Source organism: Brassica oleracea, chromosome C5 (assembly GCF_000695525.1).
Source record: "Brassica oleracea var. oleracea cultivar TO1000 chromosome C5, BOL, whole genome shotgun sequence".
Classification (NCBI taxonomy): domain Eukaryota; kingdom Viridiplantae; phylum Streptophyta; class Magnoliopsida; order Brassicales; family Brassicaceae; genus Brassica; species Brassica oleracea.
Window position 1 is genome coordinate 18,844,748 of NC_027752.1, and position 17,627 is coordinate 18,862,374.

Genomic DNA, 17,627 nt, shown 5'->3' on the forward strand with positions numbered 1-17,627 from the left:
TTATTTATCATACCATAGCATAGAGAAAACTTAGTTCAATTTTTGTACCTTGTACATAACATTCTTTTCTGATGGATCAATAAATTTTAAATTTCATCAAAAAAAAAATCACTATTTTTCCGAGAGGAAGTTTCCACAGTTTTAGCCTTTTAATATGAAATAATTGTTAGTGTTCCCTCTAACATTTGCGAATATCTTCTAATTATCAGTAACAGTGGTCGTTGTGATCGAAGGGAAATAAAAAAAAAGATAACGAAGATTTACCTTGAATCAAGACTAGAACGAAGAAAAAAGTGTGAAAGAGCTCATCAATGGCAGAAGGAATGTTCTTCTACGGGTTGCTCTGTGGGGATTAGTGCTTCACTTACAAAATCTCAAATATAATAAATCTATTTCAGATCATTCTTTATGCTAGCACCAAACGAGAGCAAACTTTCGTGAGGGTTTCATATGTAATTTCCTAAGTTTTGACACTACAGCAAAACTCAATTTTTTTTTGTTACAAGTATTTTTCTAATTTCATACTTCTTTATGGTTTTTGACCGAATTCACTCTTACTAATATTATCTCCCTTGCGAGCATTGGTTCGACTGTGACTTTAAAAATTTAGCCGTAGATGATTAGCTGTAGATAAATCGGTTGTAACTGTAAAGTTGTTATTGTAGACTTTTTCTGCAGAGACTTTTGTTGTAGTTAAATTTGTTGTAACTGTAAGTTGTAGGCCGTAGATATTTTAAAATAAAATATATGAAATGTATGTTGTATATATAAAATTATTATTTTATATCAATTAAAATAATTTATATTAATATATTTTAATAAATTATCAATTTTTTTTGTAATTTAAAATGTGATATGTAAATAATATTTATATTATTTAAATATCTTAATAATTTAAAAACACTCGAATTCAAAATTAAAATATTTATAAAAGTTTTTATTATGATTATATAATTTATTTGATATTATAGATATTGTTTTTTCATTTACAGATTCTATAGCTTATAAAAAGAAGATGTAGGGTTTTTGCCTAAAATATATAAGAAAAAGTTTTGCTTTATTTTTTTTGCTGTAGCTTTAAAAATAAAACTAAAACATGATTGATAAAACTAAATAAAAACTTGATGTAGACTTTAATTTTAAAAGTAAAGCTACAACATGATTGGTAAAATTTAGTCATTTAAAAATAAATAAAGCTAAAGTAGAGAGATAAAGCCCAACCAATCACCCCCAAAATATATATATATATATATAATTTGTAATGAAAAAAATTATTTTGAATCTTAAAATAAATAAAAGTATACTGTTTATATATTACAGCAGTCCAATATCAATGTAAATATTGATCTCTTTTCCAAAACTAAAAAAACATTACGGAAAACAAATTGAACGAAGGAATATCTTTTGCATTAGTACAATTATAATACCAACTTTAATTTTGTTGATACTTGACATCAATATCTTTTTGTAGTTTTTTCCTTCTCATCTTTTTGTTTTATTTTGTTGCATATTTTACATTTCTTCATTTTCATTGGTATACTTTCTCAAGCATCTTTGTTTCTAAGTGACTATAAAAATTTGGTAACACTAAATGATGAAATTTAAAACAAAATGTATAGATATTGATCGGAAAGTAAACAAAATAATATCACATTTCAATAAAAAATTATAAAAACTTAAAACATATCAACCTCATCAGGTTACATCTTCATCTAGACAGTAGACATGAGTATTTTCAGTTGCCTTTATCATCCGAGTTTCTGAAGTCCTATTTATTGCCTTCGAGTTATCATCATTTTTTTTTCTTGTGCCGCGGTGCGTCTCAGGTTTTTTAAGAGTCTTCTTATATGTGTGTTCTTTCTTACTCCTGAAATATCACCTTCACACGAATAAGAATATTACAGCAAATTGAATATTGATTTAGTTCATTTTAAAAATGTTAGTGGCTGGTTTTATTTACGTTTTTTTTTTCACGATGCTTGTAGCTTTTGACTATAAATCACAATACTAAAAGGGAGATTTCCTCAAAATCTAAGCTATCTACGTCAGCAGAAAAATTCGTCCAATCAGAGCTCATTATTTTGCCATGTCACCTCGCTGAATTAAACTAGACTTTCGTACTTGGACTCTGTTAAAATTAAATTCGGCCCAGCCAAGTCCATGTCGACAAAATATTCTTTTGTAAGCTTTCAGAGTCTTTTCTCCCGACTCTTCCACTTCTCTTCTCCAATCTACGTTTTGCATTACCTACTCAATCGATGACAATCTTTAAAAGCATCGTGGATGTTTTGTTCCACCTCCCCTTGATCATCCTCCTATATAAAGGGCTATGTCTAAACCTAAATACATCCAAAATCAAAAACCTAATGAGAATCGTAAGAGGTATGGCTCCTCATGGAACTAGATCAAGTGACATTGACAAAGTAGAATCGAAGAGTCATCGAATGATCTACACAGCCATCTTGGTCATCCGCTTTCTACTTCTATCCATGTTATTTTTTGGTTCTGTATTTATGGATTATGGATATGCAGAATCTATCGATCCTTTTTTTTTCTTCTTCTAACTTTTGTTTTACAGCTCTATCTGATGTGAGGGTTCTTTGTTCTCTTCAAAGAAGCTACACATTACCAAGTGCATTCGGTTAATTAATATTTGTGGTTGTTTTAGATTTTCCGATAGTGTTTTCATTACATCACTTCCCACCTCAAACTTAGATTGTCATGTTTTTTTTTGTTGGATTTTGTTCAGGTTTTGAAGGCTATTAGTAAATTCTGTATATGCTCCGTTTGAATAGGGATGTTGCTCAAGATCTTCATCATGTACCCTACTCAACACCGCACATATAGAGTTGATATTAATAATCTATTTGGTTCTTTCGACTGGAGGAATCTCAATCTTTGTACCAACGTTTTATCAATAGAATCAAAAAGGTCCCATCCCCAAGAGGCTGGAATGAATGTTTTCGGCAGTGATAAGACTGGGACTCTAACTCTTAACAAGCTTTGCGTCTATTAGTCATTGATTGAAGTATTCCCAAGGAACATAGATTCCGGTGCAGTTGTATTGATAGCTGCAAGAGCCTCCAAATTCGAAAACCAAGATGCCATTGATGCATCCATTGTAGGGATGTTGGGTGATCCAAAAAAGGTAATTTGAATTGATTTAGTTAAATCTGTATCCTTTTGCTGCAGGCAATCTTGATCAATTCAGATAGGCAAGAGAAGGAATCAAAGAGGTGCATTTCTTTTCCTTTAATCCTGTAAACGTACAGCTATCACATACACTGATGAAAATGGAGACTCGCATGAAGCAGCAAAGGAGCTCCTGAGCAAGTAATCTAATATAAAGACCCATCACCTAAAGATTTTTGGTACCATATAAATTTGGGTTCTCACATTCTTTTGCATTCAAATGTAGATTGTACCTGAGAAGACCAAGGAAAGCGAGGGTAGTCCATATGGGATCTTATTGTTTCTTGCGTTCTAAAGTATCTGGGAATGGACAATCCCTAAAAGTACCAGCTTTAGGTGATTCGAACATTACGTATTGTAACATTTATATCATTGAAATCCGAATATAATGTTACTTATTTAAGAACAGAACCAGATTCAGGTGTCCTTTGATTATGATAGCCTCTAGAATGTGAAAATGAGATTCATATTGTTCCTGCCTTTTCTTTGCAGGTAATTTTATATCAACCAAACATAATTAGAAATCTGGCGATCAAGTTACACTACCGTTGAGTATCAGAGCGGAAGCTATAAAAGGTAGAGCTATTATTCTTAATCTTCTGATCATATTACTGTCCTTGCAATGAAAAATTAAAAGTAGCAGGATGTTCAATGTTTTATATCTAATACTTTGTAGAGTTGGTTAAATCAAATCGATTAAGCTGTACCCATTTTTTCTCACCCTTCGGTTTTTGGCTTATAGAGCTTGAGATTTGTTTTCTTTTCGCTGGCTTATTCTTAGTTAATAGCACGAACTAAGAGCAGCCTCCAGTAAATGTGAAGAACTTGAGTTCTTATATGATTAACGTGCTACCCAGGTCTGTTGCCACATTCTCAACTTGATCACATTTACCTTCATACAAGCATGTCTAATGTATTTTTGTAGCCAGGTCACAAATACTCTTCATATTTCAACAAACCTTCATGGTTGCACTAATTTCCCTTTAAGTTGCTACCTACTTTCAGACTCTAGCTTCTCCCATGTGATATACTAAGCGTTTCAGATTCTAGATTTTTCTTTTAGAAATAGAGTATAATTTAGTTCTTAAACAATGTTATTCAAGCAAGTGTGTGTTACTGAGTTCATCTCATGCTTCTCCCATGTGCTATATACTAAATATTTTAGAGTCTCCAGTTCCTTATATTCACTTCAGAAGTAGAGTATAAGTTGTTACACATTGGCTTCAGGCCGATGTTAAGATCGTACAACATGTTAAGTGTTTTTCTAAAATTCAATTGGTATCAAATGCAAATATAAAGCCACCGAATTTCTTGGATGCATGAGCGATGATTAAGCATGATTAGTCATCAAGACTGATAAAATCAAAAAACAAATTGTCAACAAAAAAAAAATTGACTGTATGAGAACATCAAAACTGATTTTTTTACTGTCATAAAAACATATAAACAGAATTTCATAAATACTTTTAACTAAGTCCACTGAAGTACCAAAAATAATATAAATGAATACAAGGAAATAAAAATATTCTTGAAACATAATATCATGTTTGGAGTAACAAAATATTACTCTAGACTGAATAAATATTTATATTCAAACAGAATTATAATTCGAAAACTCCCCAATACAATTAATAATATACACAAAAATAATAAACAATAATGGATAAAAACAAAAACACACGTGAGGGTGAAAATAACACTGTAAATAACTTTATTTTAAATCATAAAACACGCTGCTGAAATAAGCACATAAATATATATGAATTAAAAAGTGTATAGATAAACTATGTCTGTGGATCATCCCACTATGATTAGACCTAACCATATATCAACCAATAGAAAAATGTAGTAGAAAATATTTTCAATAAATTTTATATTGAAAATCGAAAACGACACTTATTTTGAAACAAAAACTCTACTTTAGAACGACAAGTAATTTGAAACGGAGGGAGTATAGAAAGAACACAAGTATTATTACATCTTACTGCAAAGTCAATTTTCCTGAATTACATGCATGCATACTCTGGTAAAATTGTAGAAAAACTCAACAGAAGCAATATAAATTGTCATATTTAGCTAATTCAGTAATTTGGATATATGAACTTTTTTCAGACACTGATAGAATATCTGTTTGTCCTTTCCGGTGATCTTTAATAACAACTGGTGGGTGAAGACACTGATTGCGGGGCAAGTTAACAGCAAAAGTGGAATATCTGGTTATCCTTTCCGGTGATCATTGTAACTTGAGAAGGGAGATAAATATATCCACTCGAAGTCCCTGAGTTTCCAAAACTGTGAGGAAAAATCTAATCTTAGCTGATAAATTTGGCTTCTTCCGATTAACAGCTATGGACAGCAAATGTATGAATTGCACCTGAATTATACTTGCTTGACAAGGTCATTGGGACAGAATCAAGTGAGAAACTTATAATTGTCGACATTATTCTTATTAGTTATTAACTTATATTTATTATTCTTTTCTTTTGAAAATTTGTATCATGTTTCCATACTAATAAGTTGTAAAAGGGTTTCTTCTGAAAATTTACGTTCGTTACTCGTATAAACATGTTTTGGCAGCTAACAAACGCTCATGAAAGGAGGAAAATGGAATCTAATGGAATTTTATTATATTTTCTTAATCTTTTCTTTCGAATATGTTTTGGTACATGTTAAAAAAGTATTTGACATAAGAACATATTCATATAATTTTTTTATAACCAAATAATAAATCATCGAAAATTAAAAATGCATGTTGATTGATTTTAACGTTAAAACAAAGTTTGAACTATACATTAATTAACCATATTTTCATATAAAAATAAAGTAAAAGAGAAAAGAATAACAGAAGTACAATAATATCTAATAATTTATATAGCATTATCAGTCTAAGTATAAAATATATAAACTCAAATATAAATTCTAAACTAACCTAAATTTAATTAAAATACATAGGGAAAAATCCGGACTACGCCCGGGAAAATCTCTAGTATACATAAAAAGAAGCTATAAGTAGATTAGAAGAGAAAAATGTTTATGAACAATAAATTCAACATGCAGCAATTATGATTTGAGCAAGAAGAGTTTGGGCATTTCTAGAGTCACTAACCTAAATTCTAATGTTCTTATGCTCATTTTCAGTACGATCCGCTTAGCCATCCATAACAGAATTGTGTTTTTTTTCAAGTTTCTAAAATGATTTGTTTGAAGACTATTGTTATTCCACCGTTTAGCAAGAAATTATGTCGATGTAGATCCATTATTGTAGACTTAGCATTGTGGATACGATCGTTCGACATATCTAGTAAGAAATCAAAATTTTATCATGCTTTGGAGAGAGTTATGAGCAGTTGCAAACAAAGAATTACGAAATTTACAATTTCTAAAATAAAAATAGAGATGAATTTAAGCTAATGGTATCGACAATTAAAATCTTATCTAGAGAAAAGATCAACTGCTCCAACAATCGTGAGATCATGGGTGTTGTGGAATTGCAATTTGAGATTTTTCTTTTCTTTTCTATATAGAAAAATAATAATTAGGTAAGAGATACAAAACTGTTTTTCACCTTTAATTTCTTGTATTTAATTTTTTTTTTACATTGTTAAATATATATCATATGTCAAAGCTTCATTGGTTATGCCAAGGGATTTCAATTCACTATGGGCCTTTAATGGGCTAATACTGGGCTTTATGTTACGGACAAACCGTCTATAACAAAAGACGGAACCGACGGAAAAGTAAGTGATCCAAGAGTCGAGCGAGCGAGAGAGAAAATGGCGGTTGAGGGTTCTTCGGTATCAGCGATTATGGCGGAAGAGGAGAATCTCGATCCTAACACCGCGAACCATTGCCCTATCCAGAAGCATTTGCCGGCGATTAAGGCTATCGGCGGCGGCGAAGAAGGTCCGTCGAAGGAGCAAAAGATCACATGCGGCGGAAACGGCTATGTGTGGAAGAAATCGAAATCAACCACCGTAATCGAACATTCGCACGCCTTGCAGAGTTCTTGGACCTTCTGGTTCGATAATCCTTCCTCGAAATCGAATCAAGCCGCATGGGGAAGCTCTTTGAGAACCTTGTACACATTCGCTACCATCGAGGAGTTCTGGAGGTGAGATTTACGTTGAATCCATCTCGTAGGGCAGAATCAAGTAATACAAGAATAGTTATAGTAGTCTTTACTTAGGAGTAAACGTCAGAGATATTGAATCAGCTTCTAGGTTTTGTGTGTATTCCTTTTGTCTGCGTTTTAGGTTTCTTGAATCTTAAGGTATCTTGTTATTCTGCCATGGATGAATTCAAAGCATTGTTTGTTTAACTACTTGATGCAGTCTTTACAATAACATCCATCCTCCAACCAAGTGGGTTCACGGGTCGGATCTCTACTGCTTCAAACATGAAATCGAACCCAAGTGGGAAGATCCTGTATGTGCTAATGGAGGAAAGTGGACTATGATGCTCCCTAAGGCTACACTGGAATCCAATTGGCTTAACACGGTATTGTCACTTTTCAGGAGTTCGTTATAGTTTTACTGAGGCAATAATGTTGCTTGTTGGATGCATTTTGTGATTGATGTTTTTGATCTCTGCTACTTGTTTTAGTTACTTTCGTTAGTTGGTGAGCAATTTGAGCATGGAGATGAGATTTGCGGGGCAGTTTTGAATTTCAGAACGAGAGGGGATAAGATCTCGCTATGGACCAAGAACGCTGCTAATGAGGAAGCTCAGGTAGACCATTGATGTTTTCCCTAAGGCTATATTTACGCTTGTTTTTGAGGTCCCTAAGTGCTTAAGCATACACTAAGAGGGAGAGACTAGACAATTAAGAGAATCTTATCCTGGTTTGCTTCGTAGGAAACACATACATTGGCTTAACTTTGGGGAAATCTTGTTATTGTTGTTTTTACATGCAGATAAGCATTGGGAAACAGTGGAAGGAACGTCTTGGTTGCAATGAGACAATCGGATTCATCTTTCATGTAATTACTTCTTCAGCATCTTTGTAATGTTATTTTGGAACTACATTGCTTTGTGCTATTGTGACTTGTCCAATGTTTCTTTTTCAGGAGGATGCAAAGACTCTTGATCGTAATGCTAAACCTCGCTATACCGTATGAGATTCAGGGGTTTACTTGTCAGCTTCCCAGTAAAGAAAAAGAAGACTCAAAAGGGAAGTCTTATGAGAGAACATATGACCTTTTAAGTTGCTTCTGTTCTCAATCTTTCACTGTAACAAGATGCACAGTTTGTGTTTGAGGTGATTAGCGTTCCCACTTGCAAACTTGGAATGGGTTTTAATCAAAATGTACATATGATATTAGTAATTTTCAGTTTTTTCATAGTAATATAAAGCAATTCATTAAAAAAATAAAAAAAAAAGAATTTCTTACGCTACTACTTTTCACCGTTATATATTTATTTTTCTTTTGTTAAGTAATAAATAAACTGTTGACCAATTAAAAAAAAAAGTAAATAAATAAGTTAACCTGAAAACATTTCCCCGCCAAAACACAAACATTTGATTTGTTATAATAACCGAATGTACGGAAACAATCGTTTCAAACATCAAAGTTTAGAGTTTTGGATATTTTAGAAAAGAAACCATTCTTGGATTTTGATTTGAAGCGAACAAAGAAGGAAGAGAGAGAGAGAGAATAAAAAGGAATAAAAGAGAGAAGATAGTTGGCGCTGAAACAAGAAGTCGAAGGAACTTGATAGGAGAACATACTAAATGGGAGACGACGCTGGGAGAAGAGAGTCGAGATCCATGGAAGAAACCAAGGTACATAAAAATAAGCTGATCGACAAACGATGTTCCTACTGTGATTACTCATTAGATTGGTCCTCCTTAGTCCTTACAAGTGAAGTTAGCATCTAGAGAAAATATTTGATGAGAGAAGTCAAAGACGCCTTGGGTGATGTTATGATTTAAGCGTTTTGATTGTCAGGATTTGAGGCCGAGAAGATCTGATGTTAGAACTGAGCGGAGACACGATCACAAAGAGTCGTACACAGACATTAAGAGACGGACAAGTCATGAAACAGAGTCGAAATCCTTGCTACTGAAGAAGAAGAAGAAGAAGAAGAAGAAGAAGAAGAAGAAGAAGAAGAAGAAGAAGAAGAAGAAGAAGAAGAAGAAGAAGAAGAAGAAGAAGAAGAAGAAGAAGAAGAAGAAGAAGAAGAAGAAGAAGAAGAAGAAGAAGAAGAAGAAGAAGAAGAAGAAGAAGAAGAAGAAGAAGAAGAAGAAGAAGAAGAAGAAGAAGAAGAAGAAGAAGAAGAAGAAGAAGAAGAAGAAGAAGAAGAAGAAGAAGAAGAAGAAGAAGAAGAAGAAGAAGAAGAAGAAGAAGAAGAAGAAGAAGAAGAAGAAGAAGAAGAAGAAGAAGAAGAAGAAGAAGAAGAAGAAGAAGAAGAAGAAGAAGAAGAAGAAGAAGAAGAAGAAGAAGAAGAAGAAGAAGAAGAAGAAGAAGAAGAAGAAGAAGAAGAAGAAGAAGAAGAAGAAGAAGAAGAAGAAGAAGAAGAAGAAGATGGTAAAAGAAACTAACTTCTTGTGTGTGTTTTTGGTTTGATTCAACGTTTCTATTTTGAATCTTGGTTATCAGGCTACAAATTTTTTTTTTTTTTGTAAACGGTTTTCATATTAAAATGCATAAGTAATACAAGTATGAGTTTTCACTCATAAGTCTGATAAAGTTTGCAACAAGAAAAGAGTTAAAGCAAACCCCGAGAGGAGGATCCACTAATGAATCCTAATAGGAAAGAAAAAGAAAGACAAGAACTAGTGGAAATGGTTCCCTCGGCCGCGTCGACCTTTTTTACTTCTTCCACTAACATTTGTCCATTCCATATCTTGAAATTTTTGAGTTGGTTTTATTGGTCTTCCTCCTCTAGTTAGGTTATAACTAGAAGTTTCTCCAACCACATCTACACCAGTCTCTTTCCCATAAGCGAGAGGACTCTCCGGCTCCATGTGGAAATGATGATGGTTTTGAGTGATTGGCGAGTGACGACCAATGGGTTGCTCATTTTCAGAAGCGTGAGAGACTTCCAAAATGTTAACTTGTGATGAAATTTCTTCCATAATTTATGACTGAGGGGGCGCAACGGTTGTGGCTGCTAACATAGGCAAAGTAGTACCCAACTTTGAGCAAGAGGTGGAGTGTACCTCATGCGAATGTGTGATCGGATCAGAAGTTGCATCCTCGGGATGAGCAGTAACAGAAGAGTTTTTTGGAGTCTCATGTACTCTATGGGCTGAAGGTGATTGTGAGTTTGGCTCCAAGTGGTTGACATGTGTACTAGGGGTGTTTTGCAATAACAGAACTATATCCACCGTTGGGATCTCTTCATTGGTATCATGATTTTCTTTTATAACAGCAGCAGATCCAAGTGGCTTAGGAGGAAGTAAACACCTCTTCTCTTTATGGCCAAGTGCTCCGCATCTTTCACAAGCGCTAGGAATCCAAGAATACTCCACATCTAACAAGTGGATATTGCCTTGTTTGTCATCAAGCGCAATTAGCTTCGGGAACGGTTTATCTAATTCAACCTCAACTAAAATTTTAGCTTCCCCCATATTTGTTGGATCTAGACGAGGCTTATGCGTAAGCATTGGCTCTCCCAAACCTGATGCTATGTGGCTGATACCTAATCTAGAGAAACATGAATCCGGAATATTCTTAAGGGTTACCCACACCGGTAATGTAGAAATCTCAGGGGTTTTAAAAGAGTTTACAGGACTCCAAGGGGCCACAAATAGGAGACAATCATCCACATGCCACACGCCACGTTGAATAACCCATTTGCGAGTATTTTCATGAGGAATATGGAACAAAAACGACGACTCTCCTAATTTCCGGCAAGATATCTTACATTCCCGTCCCGATAATCTATTTAAGACAGCATGAATAAGGCTACAAATCTTGATCGGGAAAGGAGTGAACCCAAAACGACATCTGATGAGAGAATCCCAAGTGACTATCCAGTTCGTCCAGGTCAAAGTAGTTGTAGGAGTTATCTACACAGTGGTCTCTGTGTCCGTGGAAGCAACTGCCTTTTCAATCATCCTCGTTGTAAGGTACACATTCGACTTAAGCTTATGGATCCTTGTAGCAAAAGTAACACAATCTTCATTTGAGTCTTTACTTGCAGTTCTTTCTGAGAGGATTTTGTAAGGACGGCTCAGCTTGTAAATTTCTTCACTCAAAGGACAACGAAGCTCCTATGCGTCAAATGTGAAAAACTTTCACCCAAAGGACAGGGATGGTGAAGAACCTATGCGTCAGGTAATTTCATCATCGCCTGGTTACTATTCCTTTTCATCCAAAAGTGAAAAATACATAAAGTGACTACGGGCAAGAGGAGAAGGAAACTAAAGATTGGGTGTTCAATATAGAGAAGAAGTATAACCTAAGCCTAAGTCAAATATGTGATGGTATAGTGGCTGGTTACAAGCGAGCTAAAATGGTAAAGAGATTTGATTAAAGACTTTGACCTTTTGTTCTCATTTTGCTTTACCTCTCCTTTCACTTAGCTCGTTACTTTTTATTCAAACACTGAGGGGAAGAGGAGAGGGTCTCAAGAGAATGTGAAGGAGCATAGACAGAGAGAGAACACTGGGTGGCAGAGATATTTTGAGAAGAAAAGGAGAGAGGCTCGAGAGCATGTGCGGGAACATAGACAGAAAGAGACCAATGGGCGGCAGAGAGATTCTGAGAAAGAAAAGAGTGAGGCTCAAGGGAATGCGCAGGAACAAAGACTGATGGTAAACTAAACTAAAAAACAAGATCTGTTACTGTATTTTACTAATGGATGATAATGATGAAACAGAGTAAACATGCGAGGAGAAAAAGAGAAGATAACTTACTCTTGTTATCATTTGATTTAATGTTTCGGGTTTTAATTTTTTTTTTTTTTTTTGTTTGTTTTCTCAAGGGGATAGCAGAGAATCACAAAGTAGATGCACATCGTCAAGACAATCTGCAAGTAGAAAGACAGAGAAAGAGCATTGAGTGGCAGACAAGACAAGCTCAAGAGACGGAAAGGAGAAAGTCTATAGCGTTTTTGGAGGAACAAAGAGTAAAGGTAAAAGAAACTGAAAGAATATCCGATCTCTTCTTTTACTGTCACTGCAGACAACGGTACCTTTCTTTGTTATACACTGTGGATTTTCATTTGATACACTTATTGTCAGGACAAGGTTGACAAAAAGAGACAGAGAGATGTGGAGAAGATGGAGATGGAGGCTGAAGAGAGTTCTGAGGAACAAAGATTGAAGGTAGAAAAAAAAAACGGAAACAAGATCCTAATCTCTTCTTTACTGCGAGTGCAAGGAGAAAAGAGAACAGTTAGTATGTTCTCATTCTCAGGAGAAGGCTATTTTGGATTCAAAAGTGAAGGAAAGATTTGAAGAAAATTAGAAGTCAAATGATAGATGAAACACTGGATGGATTAAAGCGAGCAAAGATCCGTGACCTTGTCTTAAGCTCGTTTGCTGTTTATATCTTTTAAGTTGCTTATATTATTGATAATATGTTCATTCTCAGGAAAAAGCTATTCAGGATTTCCAAGGGCTTGAAAGATTCAAGGATATAAGCCAAATACATGATGAAATCGTGGCCGGATACATACGAGCGAGGAAGATGGTAAAGACATTTGAGGAGAGCGGGGAGGAACAAAGATTGAAAGGTAATGGATGATGGCGATAAAATTATAACAGACTCACTCGATAAAAGATTTCAATAGGGAGAAAAGTGAACTTTACATTGGTTATATTTACTTATTCACCAGGAGAAGCATGCTCATGATCAAGCAAATAAGGAGGGAGGCTAGTTTGAGACTTGATCAGTGTGTTTGAATTCGATTCATCAAAACATTTTCACTCAATTGGTTTTTGAAATCTGACAAGAAAAATTGTATATGACCTTATTGTCCATTTGATTTTGAAGAATGGTTCCTATATTATATCAGTCATACGACTCATATTGTAAAGAGGCAAGCCTGCTTTATATCATTGTTTTACTTTTACTACATTAAAAGTTTGGAAACAAAAATAACTAATTCATGGTTTTGGAAGATGAATATTACCATTTGTTATAACTAATTCAAAAATAACTATTTGAATCATGATGGGAAGAAAGTGGAATTCAAAAACTAAATACCATACGTTACAATTTGGTCACAAATTTACATTTATTTGGAGCTATTAATATATTTTTTCCCCTTATTACCGTAACCAGAATAGCTGTTCAAGAAACAAAATCCGTTTTTTTTTTGTTTTACAGAAACGAGAAACATTTTCCCTCTTAAGGAAGTCAAGTGGTACGTACTATAAAAAACACAGTTATGGAAACAATCTTGCCAAGCAAGAAACATGAGCGTTTTGCATTTAAAAGAATCAAACTTTAGAGTTTTCCAAAGAGAAGAGGGCGCTGAGTAAAGATAAACCCCGAAACGGAGTAAACAACAGTAAGAACTCAGAGAAGAGAAGACGATACGAGAACTTACACTGCAGGATCAGAGTCGATATCCATGGAAGAAACCAAGGTCAAACTCAACGACAATTTACTCTGTTTTTTTTTTTTTTTTTTTTTTTTTTTTTTTGGTCGCGCTATGGAAACAGAGTCGAACTATGTTCTTGTGAAGAAGGGTGATGTTTTGATTTTCGTTTTGGATTCTCAGGAACGAGATCTGGATTCGAGGTCGAGAAAATCTGATGTTACAACTGGTCGGAGACACAAAAGGGATCCAGGAACCTGGGCAGAGAAGAGGGTAAAGAAACAAAGAACACGATCTTTTACTCTGCTATGTTCTTTAGTACTGTAGATTAGTAGTATGATGAATCAAGAACACGAATTTCTCAGGAGCCAGATCTGATTACCGATCACAAAGAGTCGTACGTAGTAGACACACTGAAACAACAGAGACTGGGAGATGTTGAGATGCAACAGCAGAGAAGCCATGAAACAGAGTCGAAGAATTGGGTAAATAAACTATTAACTCTCTTTTTTTTTTTTTTTTTTTTTTTTTGCTTAACAACAGTAGTTTTGTTTGATTCAACGTTTTCCTTTTTCTATAATTTTGATTCTCAGGCTACAAATCTTGGCTGGGAAAGGAGTGAACCCAAAACTATATCTGATGAAAGAATCCAAAATGGTTATCAAGTTCGTCCAGGTGAAAGAATTTGTCGTAGTTATCTACAGACAGGTCTCTGTGACCATGGAAGCAATTGCCTTTTCAATCATCCTACTTGTAAGGTACACACTTCGTTTGATTAATCTCAAATCTCACTATCTTCCTTGTAGCAAAAGTAACACAAACTTCATTTGAGGCTTTCCTTGCAGTTCTTCAGGAGAGGATTTTGTACGGACGGCTCAGCCTGTAAATTTATCCACGCAAAGAACAATGAAGCTCCTCGTTTACCTAATAATACTATGCGTCAACCACTTCCTTCAGATGTGAAGATCTTACCTGAGTTTTCTCACCCAAAGGACAGGGATGGTGCAGAAACTATGCGTCAGGTAATTTCATCATCGCCTGGTTACTATTCCTTTTCATCCAATTCTGAAAATGCTTAACTGTGTCTATTCTCTAGGGTTCGGGGAGGCACGAAACAGAGTCAGCCTACAGGCCAGACGAGAAGAAGTGTAACAGCAGCCTAAGTCAAATAAGTGTTGTTGGTATGGTGGCTGGATCCTCCTCATACAAGGTAAAGAGATTGATTCAAGAATTGACTTTTTGTTCTTGTTTTGCTTTTCCTTTCCTTGATGTAGCACGTTTCTTTTTCCTAGGAAAAGGAACAAAGACAAGCTCATGACGATCCGCTGGAACTGAGAGATAACACTGAGTGGCAGAGGGGACAGGCTCAAGAGAATGTTCATGAACATAGACCGAGAGACATCACTGATTGTCAGAGATATTATGAGATGGGACGGAGAGACGCTCAAGAGATTGTGCAGCAACATAGACAGAGAGACATCACTGAGTTTCTGAGATATTTTGAGATGGGAAGGAGAGACGCACAAGTGATTGTGCAGCAACATAGACAGAGAGAGGCCAGTGGGCGGCAGAGATACCTTGAGGAGGAAAAGAGTGAGGCGCAGGCGAATGATCAGGAACAAAGATTGATGGTAAACTAAACTGAAACAAGATCTGTTTTGTTAGTCTTATTTAAGAGGTGACAAGAATCCACAATAGATTCATGTTGTCTGTTGTTTTTCTCCAGGTTACATGTGTTGTTTACTATAATATTATTCTTATCACACAAAATGTGAAACACTTAAATTGAGTTTCTTCTCCATGTCATTGGCATTGTCTTTTACATTTTGATACTCAGGTTACAACTTTGGATGGGAGATTTGATGAGAGAAGACATGAAACAGAGTCAAGCTCTATGGCAGAGAAGAGGGTAACTTTGACTAAATATCAGCTCTTTATATCTTTACTGTTTTAAGTTAGTCATATGAGATATGTTAATGAGAAAATAACTAGGATAACAATAAAAAAATTTTTGTTACAAATATAACCTCTAAAAATAAAAATGACCAAAATAGCATTTAATGTTTTATCAAAAGAGATAAATATACACTTATACTCCAATGGTAAATTAATTTAGACATTAGGGTTTAGAGTTAAGGGGTGGGGTTTAGGATTTAGGGTTTAGGGTTTAGAGTTTAAGGTTTAGGGTTTAGAATTTAGAGTTTAGGCTTTAGGGTTTAGAGTTGGGGAGTGGAGTTTTGGGATAAGATTTCAAATTTTGAAAAATAAAAAAAAAAATTAAATTTTTCAAAAGATAAAATGATATTTTGGTCATTTTAGTTTTTGAGGACTATTTTTGTAACATAAACTTAGAAATGTGCTATTTTGGAGATTTAGCCTATGTTAATTCTCGGGAAGAACTATTCACGAGTCTCCAGAGTCGGTTCAAAGATGTAATTGATGATATAGCGGCGGGATACGAGCGAGTGGGGACTGAACATGGAGAGGGAAATGTTGGGAGGCAGAGGGTAGAAGCTGAAGAGATTGTCCAGGAACAGAGTAATAGAGATGGCGATGTGCTTTAAGAGGAAACAGAGTTACGAGACACACCAAAGAGAACTATCAGATTGTTTGGGATGCAAGAAACCGATACATGTTGGGAAGATTTAAGTCAAACTTTTCGTAGTTTCAATCTTGTGATTTATTATCCATTGTTTTTTTCTTAGGTCGGTTGATCACTCACTTCTTACGTTTGCAAAAAATACTAAATACAGTTCCGAAAAGTAGTGTAGTCAATCGCGTTAGTATGAAAGTAGAAATAGATTCTGATCATATCTGAAATTTAGACGCCAATATTCTTGTATTTTTTTACCAACAGAAAGAATCATATACGTATTAGTAAAGTTATTTGATATGCTGAAAATGATCTATTGAAATGCAATTTAAGATGTTGAATTGGTTTAACTAAATGTTTCATTAATGTTTCTATACCATGAAGTATGAGTTTTAAGTTCTAGGGAAAGAGAACTATATATGAATATAAATGTTACAAGAGATCTTCAAAGAGTACTTCTATTACAAACTATAAAAACTAGAGATTATCACCGCGCTAGCGCTACGTGAGGTTTACATATTTTAATTTTTTTAATTTTTAATTTTTAATTAGTAATAAAGTGGTTTGGTTTTGATTTTTATTTAGTTGTATTTTATATTTTTAAAAGTTTTAATTTTCTCCAGTTTTATTCCAATATTTCAATTCTTTTCTACGTTTTCTTTTCTCAAATATATTACTTTCCAATTTTTAGATCAAGATAGCAAAAAGTTTATGTTATTTAAAAATAGTGTTACACAAACCTGAAATAAGTTAGATCAAGAATATATTAGTTTCTACGTCTTCTAACTTATTCAGCTAAAGAAGATGGAAATAAGTTAGAATAGGTTTTCTTCTTTTTGTCGTTGAGCACCATTTAAATCTTATTTCGAATGATGTCATATTTTTTCTTAATCATAATTTAGAAAATGTGTTTTGTATTTTAATCTGTCTTTGTATGTAAGTATACATAGAATTTATATATATACTAGGTGTCTTCCTGCACCATGTGCAGTAAAAAAAATTAAAATATTTTTTAACAGATAAATATAAATTATATTTTAAAATAAAATTTTATTCATATTGTAAATTTTCTTTTTCGTATCGATATTTTAATATTAATTTGATTTAATTAAACATAAAAATTATATTTAAGAATATGCATGTATATATTTGAAATTATAATTTTAGATAGATTTTTCTATCTATTTATTTTAATTAAATATATTAAATAAATTTGTAAAAATTGCATAATTACCAAAAATTAAAATTAAACAATATTTATAAAATTTGTAGATATATAAGAAAATAATGATTTTACGATTAAATTTTCATAATTTTCTAAAAAAACTGTATACATTTTTGAAAATTT

The 17,627-nt window shown here is 33.9% G+C and overlaps 2 protein-coding genes and 1 long non-coding RNA gene across 8 annotated transcripts; all 3 read left to right on the forward strand.

The window, feature by feature from the left end:
• The first annotated feature begins 2,170 nt into the window (after window positions 1–2,170).
• Window positions 2,171–5,707, forward strand: LOC106344149. Of its 6 annotated transcripts, none has more exons than XR_001270141.1 (4): window positions 2,171–3,333; window positions 3,419–3,528; window positions 3,685–3,768; window positions 5,366–5,707. It is a non-coding gene; the product is annotated as an uncharacterized LOC106344149 (long non-coding RNA). The 6 variants fall into 6 exon arrangements; XR_001270140.1 differs by lacking the exon at window positions 5,366–5,707 and adding an exon at window positions 4,122–4,836 and having other exon boundaries at window positions 3,685–4,049; XR_001270142.1 differs by lacking the exon at window positions 5,366–5,707 and adding an exon at window positions 3,974–4,835.
• A 1,234-nt stretch (window positions 5,708–6,941) lies between these two features.
• Window positions 6,942–8,539, forward strand: LOC106293155 (eukaryotic translation initiation factor 4E-2-like). The gene is made up of 5 exons (XM_013728829.1): window positions 6,942–7,303; window positions 7,524–7,689; window positions 7,795–7,920; window positions 8,106–8,171; window positions 8,259–8,539. The coding sequence occupies exons 1-5, from the start codon at window positions 6,966–6,968 to the stop codon at window positions 8,307–8,309; spliced, it is 747 nt and encodes a 248-aa protein (XP_013584283.1). The 5' UTR covers window positions 6,942–6,965; the 3' UTR covers window positions 8,310–8,539.
• Window positions 8,540–13,719: 5,180 nt separating this feature from the next.
• On the forward strand, window positions 13,720–16,250 carry LOC106344702 (putative zinc finger CCCH domain-containing protein 9). The gene is made up of 9 exons (XM_013784020.1): window positions 13,720–13,734; window positions 13,870–13,959; window positions 14,052–14,171; window positions 14,280–14,444; window positions 14,532–14,708; window positions 14,783–14,896; window positions 14,979–15,317; window positions 15,524–15,592; window positions 16,077–16,250. The coding sequence occupies exons 1-9, from the start codon at window positions 13,720–13,722 to the stop codon at window positions 16,248–16,250; spliced, it is 1,263 nt and encodes a 420-aa protein (XP_013639474.1).
• The last annotated feature ends 1,377 nt before the right edge of the window (window positions 16,251–17,627 follow it).

Excerpts from the sequence above, each read along its gene's own strand:
- LOC106293155 (XM_013728829.1), top strand. The coding sequence starts at position 6,966 with ATGGCGGTTGAGGGTTCTTCGGTATCAGCGATTATGGCGGAAGAGGAG. Across the intron at positions 7,304-7,523 it reads ACCATCGAGGAGTTCTGGAG|TCTTTACAATAACATCCATC; the intron begins GTGAGATTTACG and ends TACTTGATGCAG. Across the intron at positions 7,921-8,105 it reads CTGCTAATGAGGAAGCTCAG|ATAAGCATTGGGAAACAGTG; the intron begins GTAGACCATTGA and ends TTTTACATGCAG.
- LOC106344702 (XM_013784020.1), top strand. Across the intron at positions 14,445-14,531 it reads TCAATCATCCTACTTGTAAG|TTCTTCAGGAGAGGATTTTG; the intron begins GTACACACTTCG and ends CTTTCCTTGCAG. Across the intron at positions 15,318-15,523 it reads ATCAGGAACAAAGATTGATG|GTTACAACTTTGGATGGGAG; the intron begins GTAAACTAAACT and ends TTTGATACTCAG.